Below are 7649 nucleotides of genomic sequence, written 5' to 3'. Positions count from 1 at the left end.
TGCCCTCTTCCGGCTGAAATGAAAATAAAAAAGTGGCCACTGCATTATGATTCATGCAGTGTGTTTCATGCCACTCTGAGGAAAATGCAGGCAGAAACAGGAAGAATGGGAGCACCTGAAAATCAGGTAAAGAAATGAAGAGTCGGTTCCTCAGAAATGGGTCCTGGTTGCAGGGACAAGGACACTCACGTGGGGTGGAGGTCCCAGTTATCATCTTGTCTTCTCCCTAAGCAGATCAGAGTCTTGTCTCCAGAGACCCCTGTGTGCCAAGCTGCTAAAGGACTCTGGTGGGAGCAGGGGTCATGTTCAGCCTCTCTTCCTGTTCCAGTTTCTATCAGTAATCCATCCTTCCTAGAAGTGTTTTTTTTTCACCTCCTATCTGTAAGTTCGCAGATGACACAAAGTTAGGTGGAAGTGTTGATCTGCTGGTGGGTAGGGAGGCTCTGCAGAGGGAACTGGATAAGCTGGACTGATGGGCTCAGGCCAACTGTATGAGGTTCAAGGCCAAGAGCCAGGTCCTGCACTTAGGTCACAAAAACCCAGCAGTGCTACAGGCTTGGGGAGGAGTGGCTGGAGAGCTGTCTGGTGGAAAAGGACCTGGGGGTGTTGATCAAGAGCTGGCTAAACATGAGCCAGCAGTGTGCCCAGGGGGACAAGAAGGCCAACAACATCCTGGCCTGCGTCAGAAACAGTGTGACCAGCAGGACAGGGAAAGTGATTTTCCCCTTGTACTCAGTGCTGGGGAGGCTGCACCTCAAATCCTGTGTTCACTTTTGGGCCCCTCACTACAAGTGGGACATTGAGGTGCTTAAGTGAGTTCCAGAGGAGGGCAATGAAGTTGGTGAAGGGTCTCGAGAATGTGTCTTATGAGGAGTGGCTGAGAGAAGTGGGATTGTTCAGTCTGGAGAAAAGGAGGCTGAGGGGAGACCATATCACTCTCTAAAACTACCTGAAATGAGGTTCTAGAGAGGTGGCGATCTGTCTGTTCAACCTAGTAACAAGTGACAGGACAAGAGGAAATGGCCTCAGGTTGCTCCAGGGGAGGTTTAGATGGGATGTTAGGAAAAATTTCTTCATGGGAGGGGTTACTAAGCATTGACACAGACTGCCCAGGGAAGTGGTGGAGCCATCACCCCTGGAGATATTTAAAAGACATGTAGATGTGGTGCTTAAAGGTACGGTTTAGTGGTGGACTTGGCAGTGCTACATTAATGATTGGACTTGGTGATCTTAAAGGTGTTTTCCAACCTAAAAATTTCTTTTATTCTATTATTCTAAGTGTCCTAAAAATAGGTTCACAATCCAGGTGGGCTGAGTGCTGGATTTGAATCTCCTTCCTGCCTAGAGAATCATTTAATTTTAAAGTATTATGAGGTATCCGTGACCTCTTCCTGTGGAAGTTCTTCCACTTTGCATGAAATACTCAAGTATTATTTGAAGCAGAGAGTGGGAATGGCTCTTTTTCTTCCTCTGTTAGTAGTTTCATGAGTTTGATTTCCTATCTAGATAAAACTATTTATTTGGTGAACATAGATACAGAAATAATTAATGCTGACACTGAACCTCTCAATTAATACATTTATCATCTTCTTTCCCTTTTCTTTTTTGCATATCCCTGAAGAAAATAAGGCCTCTCCAAAAGACACTTAGAACTAAATGCAGAATTCCATATTTAACGTGCAATTTAGCCATCTTGATGAGATTGACTAAAAGCATCTGGCCAAGCAGAATGGCAGTATGGAAAGATCAGTCTAAAATATATAAAATATAAACTTCACCAGATGAAGTACACCTTACACAGAACACAGTCATACTTCTCAAGTTGCAGTCAGAAGTTACAAGCGATGTCAATGCTGTCAAGTGGTCACAACCATTTACTTGCACAATCTGGGGAACTTTAATGCTGAAAAGCAGCACAACCAGATCTCCTTAGCTGGCACAGATCCTAAGCAAGACAAACTTTGTACCAGGAAAGAAACGGCCCAATTCCTAGGGTCACCCACTGGGACATACTCCTTTTTGTTACACGAATGTCTTTCAAAACATGTGGCTTCATTCATTCATTCAAAGGCACTTGAGTGACATGTGTGGGATTGCCACGTACAGCCTCGCTTCAGTAAGATCACTGCTGTTCCTATCTACCTACCTTTCCTACCTACCTTCGCTTTTCCTATTCAGCTCTTTCTTTTTGAACACCTACCTCCAGACTCAGGCAAGGAGATGGGCAAGAAAATAGAGAAGAAGGAGGATGCCAAAGCAATTGGAAGTCCAAGATGTGAAGATCGTTACTGTAGCAGTGAAGTCCTCCTTGGCCAGTCATAACTCATCTCCTTTCTGCCCTGCTCAACAGTGTAGCCACCCTACTATGCAGCCATGACATTTATTAGTTTAAACAACATCAGCTGAAGTTTTACATGCTCAGGCATGGCAGGAGTATATGCTATGGCCTCAAAACAGTCCCTGCATTCAGTGGAGGCTTCAGCACTTGTCTGCTCCCACAACAGCTTTTCTCTTCAGAAGTGGAAGCACTACAGTGACATACAAAAGCTCACACTTTCACAGTGAAGTTACCAGTACCGGCATCCTGTGTAGGAATGCCTGATGGACGACTGGAATTCTTGAAATTATAAGCCTAAAACTCAGCATTTAGTACACAGGGATGAGGAATGAAGACTGGAATGGGAACGGGTTTTCTTGTGCTGGGGATATGATGGTCCAGTCTTACTGGAGATGCTGTGCAGTGATACACTATGAACCGTGCAGCCTGTGGCAGCAGGCACAGCGACGCTGAAACTTGCTTCTGCTGCTCTTGGTGCCACCTGGTAAATCAGCAACTACTGCAGGCATAGCATTGGATTTAGCAAGGACTGTCAGCAAGGATTTAGCTAGATCTACAAACATATTACCCATTACTGCAGAGCCATTATGGTCTACCAGTCGCATATTAATGCACTGTAAAACTAGCAATAAAATTTATTTACACAGTCAAGCAATGCTTATTGTCCATCTGGCAAGGAATGTGTGATGCAAAGCTGCATAAACATATACTAAGAAAGAGGCCATTATAGCTCATGTTTTCTTGTGTGAAGAAAACTGTGAGTAACATTGCACGTACATGAAAAAGCTAAGTCATAAAAAGAGCAGTTAAATCACAGAAACGCTTAATAACTATAAACCACAACTGCATTAGGAAAGGACTTAATCACCTACTTAGAAAAAAAACGAGGAAATCAAACAAGCATGCAAGGCCATCACATTTTTGATGCTCCTGAGTTCAGACACCCTCAGTTTGCTTTGGACTCATCAGCGACCATGGCTTTCCGCATGACAGAAACCAAGAGGTGCACCATGCAGGATTTAGCAAACGTCGCTGCAGAAAGCACTTGACGGGGCAGTATCTGGGCAGGAGGAGCTCTCCTGGATATTGAGCTCAGTGCTGGGGGGGTTACCCACCACCCTGGCTCCCATGGGCAGCAGGGAAGGGAAGGCAGGGAGAAGGGAGAGGCTGTCACTGGGGTATGAGTGTCACAGGCAGGTAGGCAGCGGTCTTATCTGCAACCTCTGACTTTTTGCTATCTGTGGCAGAAGTGTTTGTATGGGAAATCTGTCTAGGAAAATGAAAGGGAAAGTTTTGCTTCCTTTCAAAGAATATTTCCTTCTGGGTTTAGAAATTCTCTCTTCCCCTCCTCCTTTCCAATTTTGATATCCCTTTCTATCAACAATAGTTGAATTTTTTTTTTCTCGGGTGGAATCAAAAGACAACTTTCTCAATATTTGGCTCTTGATAATAATAACATTACAAAAAGCTACAGGCATATACAGAATTTTACAAACATCTACATACAATAGGTGGACTGAGCAGTATGTACCTGATCCCAGTACGTAGCTGGTATTATTGATAGCACTATTTTTTATCTTTGCCTCCTGACATACATCAAAATCTGGTAAAACTGTATTCATATTAACAAAAATCAAGCTTGCTGACAAATTTAATCCAAAGAATCTAGCTTCTTACATCAATAAATAAGTGAAAAATTACATTAGAGTTCGCATTCAACATCTATTTCATTCCAGAAAACATGCTCAACTTGAGGGAATAGTGCTTATAAACAAGAGTTGGAGAAAGATGACCATAAAGACATGCTTAAATACTTTGCTGTAGGGCATAGAGGCTTGCAGGGTCAAATCTCTCCCACGTGCTGTTCCATTTCAGTGCACAATTTAGTCCCAGTCGATCTAAATGGAGACTATGTTCCCTTATTAGTACACTCGATCTGCTTAGGCAGAAATATGGCTACAATTTCATAACCTAGAAACAGAGTTGAACTTCTAGCATTTATGTAAGATTGTAGAATAAATAGCCTATAGCAGGGAGTCTAAGCAAAATACTCTATGCCTTTCTGCATAGCCTGAGGTACAGAGCACTAGCAGTTTCACAGCTGCCATTTTAGAGACAGCTTCTTCTAGTCTAATTAGCATTTATGGATCTTCAAGCAGCAATTAAAAAAAACTGCCTAGGTCTTATTGGTTTATAAATAATTCTAAGGCATGCTTTATTATTGTTTGTGGGACACCGGAGTGAAAAATGTACACAGTTCAAACGCAAATATTGATCTAATTTCTTGCATTGTAGGATAATTAAGCTACAGAGAATATTTAAAGAGATAAATAGTGAATTAGAACATTCCTTTGGTGGGAAAAGACATGTTTATGCTAATGCTGTCCCCACTTTTTAAAGGCTGCTCCTAGGAATACAGCCTGCTTTCATATTTTAGCAATGAATGTTATAAGAAATTGCTTTTTATAGTGGGAAAGGGGCTACTGTGATGTAATGGGAACCAAGCTACTACAGGAGTAAGGAACATTGCACACATAAAATGTAGCCAGGACTCTAAGCTGTATAAATTACTACAAAAAGGAAACTTTACTACCTTTCTCACAGTTATGATGCCAACTTGGTAGTTAGGATCAGTGTTAATATCAAAGACATCCAGTCCATCTCCATCCACAAGGCTGTATTTCATCTCCGCGTTAATGCCTTCGTCCAGGTCTTTGGCAACCACGCGGCCCACGGTGGAGCTGATGGGAGCTGACTCCAGCACACTCATCTGATAATGCTCTGGCATAGAGAGGGAGAGGGTAGCAAGGAAAGAAAAAATAGAGTTTAAAAAAATGCTGTGAAAAGGAACCGAAAACTGCACAAGAGTTGCTCAAGGCGGGCCACAATGCTGCAGGGTCTGCAGGTTCTCTCTAGTACCTTTCCCAAAGTGGCAACAGTGCGGTGATTTCCTTTAAAAAGCCAGAGCCTGACTATATTGCCTGGGAAACTTTTATTTAGGTGTTTGTCATATCAACAGGTTTGTTGAACAGGTTCTTTTCAAAACAGCAACATACCTGGAAAGGGGAACTTCAGCTAGAAAAATAAGGCAGGGAACATCAGTGCTGTTCCAGCCATGATGTAAAGCAGGATATGAAATAGAGTTAATAGGACAGACACCTTCATTATATCATCTTGCACAGTGGGAATAAACAGAAGAGTTTTGAGCACCACAAATCTTTTCTGAAGTCCACACGAACTTCTTTTCAGCCCTGAACAAGGCTTTGGAGCTCAGAATCTCCCCTGTTCCTTCCAAACTTATCAGTTGCTCTATTAAAATATACTACTTCTCCCTACAAACCCTGAGAGCATTTGATGCATCACTAATTTGCTTAGCAGCAAGCCCGCTATTTAAAAGCATGTTTTAAAAACATAAATGCTGTATCTAAAATACTCCTCTGCTATTATACTTTATGTTCAAACCTTCCTTGTTGCACTCTCTCTGTTGATTCCACCAATTATTGAGCTTTATAAGGCAGAATAACACCAAGGATAGGGTTTGTTCTATTCTCATTTTTTCTTAATCAGGAGTTTGATATCAAACAGTTACAATTCACATCACTTTCGAAACAGGATCAGCAATGGTGCAATCAGTAAGTTGCTCTGACAGAAGAAAAGTGGAAGTTGAGACTTCTTGCTGATCTTGTAAGTGGGATAGTTTGATGTAGCAGTGCAACATGCAGGAATAGAACAAAAAGAACAGCAACAAAAAGAACTGCAGGAGTTTTAGTTTCTCAGCTAGTTGAGAAAAATGGCAAAACCAAAATGGCTTGAGACTGATCCACACCACCAAAGAATCAGCGTTCTTTAAAAAAAAATGTATATCTCTGGAAAGATTTAGTTCAATCAAACTTGAAAAGCTTCTGTCAGATTTTTAACATTAGCATAGAATTACGTAGATAAATTTTATCTAAAAAAAATAAATTGAAAATAAGGAGCAAAATGTTGCAAATCTTTGAGATTGACCTTTGTGAATATGAAGTAATGTTTTTGATAAGCATGAAGTTGCCTATTTTTGCACTCCATTAACTGTGGCTGCTACTTATCTTAGGGTGTAACTGCATATTGCCAAGGTTTAGACGAACCTTTCCTGGAGAGCAGCCTGTATGACAATGCATTCTACACTGGCAGCACAGCTACCAGATGCTCCCCTACAGGGGCCTGACTGGACTGTTCAATGGATCTTTCAACTTCCAGCACTGCCACATGTCCTTGATTTGACAGACATTCTTTTGGAGATAGGATGAAAAGAGAATCAAGGCAGCAATTAGCAGCCAAAGGCAATGGCCGTGAGCAATCTAGGAACACAAAAGCTCTTCTCTCCTGGATGATTGTGGAGGTCAGAAACTTTTTTTTCTGAAAGACAAAGGTGGTGAATGCTCCATCTTGACGTTTTCTGAAGGAGAGTTCCTTCTTCAACCTGAAATTCTGCCCATCTTCAGTCGTCACTGTTCTGAGTTTGAAAATGGCTGCAGTGAGAGCAAAGAGCAGTCACACAACTCAGGCATCCCTTTTTTTTTCGGCCAGTCCTGGCATAACGGGTACTCACTCTGTGGAAATCTGGGTGGATTGTCATTGACGTCAGAGAGGGTGATGTTGACTGTGGTTGTTCCAGCTAATCCTCCCAGCTGTCCCCCCATATCCTTGGCCTGGATAATCACTTCATAATATTCTTTTGCTTCTCGGTCCATGTTCATTAGAGCAGTTCTGATTAAGCCTGGGATTGAGCAGGGAAAGGGGTTTTTGGGAACAGAAGAAATAGCAGTTAAAGAATACACAAACCAGGTGGAGTGCTCTTGCTCCTGCCTCGTATTCCCTATGTCGAGACCAGTTTCTGCATCCAGTCTCACCTTTCCTGGCCGAGTAAAACTCACTCAAATTAAATCTAGGTTAACAGAAGGTGTGAATTTTAAAGAAGCTCTGTTAAAATGCATCAGCTCTGGGGCAGGCCGTCTGCTCAAAATCAAAATGTTGCCTTCCAAGGGAGCTGGAGGAGCATTTTGGGAACAAAGTGTGCTCCCTGCTCCGGAGAGCTATGCCTGCACAAAGGTGGAAGTGATGTGATTAGTTAAAAGATACCTGAAGGCAAGTTTTCCAGCGTCCCTATGATGCAGTCCTGGAGGCAAACCGACAGAAACCCACGGGCTTTGCTCGGGTCCTTCGGCACCCACGCTGGGGGCTACGGGAGCAGAATTTGGGGATATACCAGGTTGCTCTCGAACGCGGGGCGGTCAACCCCGCCCCCCCAACCCTGCGGAGCGTCCCTTTCCTT

General features: G+C 42.7%; 1 protein-coding gene across 1 annotated transcript in view; it reads right to left on the bottom strand.

The window, feature by feature from the left end:
- Window positions 1-7556, bottom strand: part of LOC104273438 (cadherin-20) — a gene marked incomplete at both ends in the record, with an annotated part of 23980 nt that extends 16424 nt beyond the window's left edge. The window contains 3 exons of the mRNA XM_009868776.1: window positions 4932-5119; window positions 6927-7094; window positions 7457-7556. Of these exons, the coding sequence (XP_009867078.1) occupies window positions 4932-5119; window positions 6927-7094; window positions 7457-7556 (456 nt within the window). The remainder of the gene's footprint in view (window positions 1-4931; window positions 5120-6926; window positions 7095-7456) is intronic.
- Window positions 7557-7649: the final 93 nt, after the last annotated feature.

This window comes from Apaloderma vittatum, unplaced genomic scaffold (assembly GCF_000703405.1).
Source record: "Apaloderma vittatum isolate BGI_N311 unplaced genomic scaffold, ASM70340v1 scaffold13294, whole genome shotgun sequence".
Classification (NCBI taxonomy): domain Eukaryota; kingdom Metazoa; phylum Chordata; class Aves; order Trogoniformes; family Trogonidae; genus Apaloderma; species Apaloderma vittatum.
Note: the sequence above shows the minus strand (reverse complement) of the source record. Positions and strands in the feature narration are given on the sequence as shown.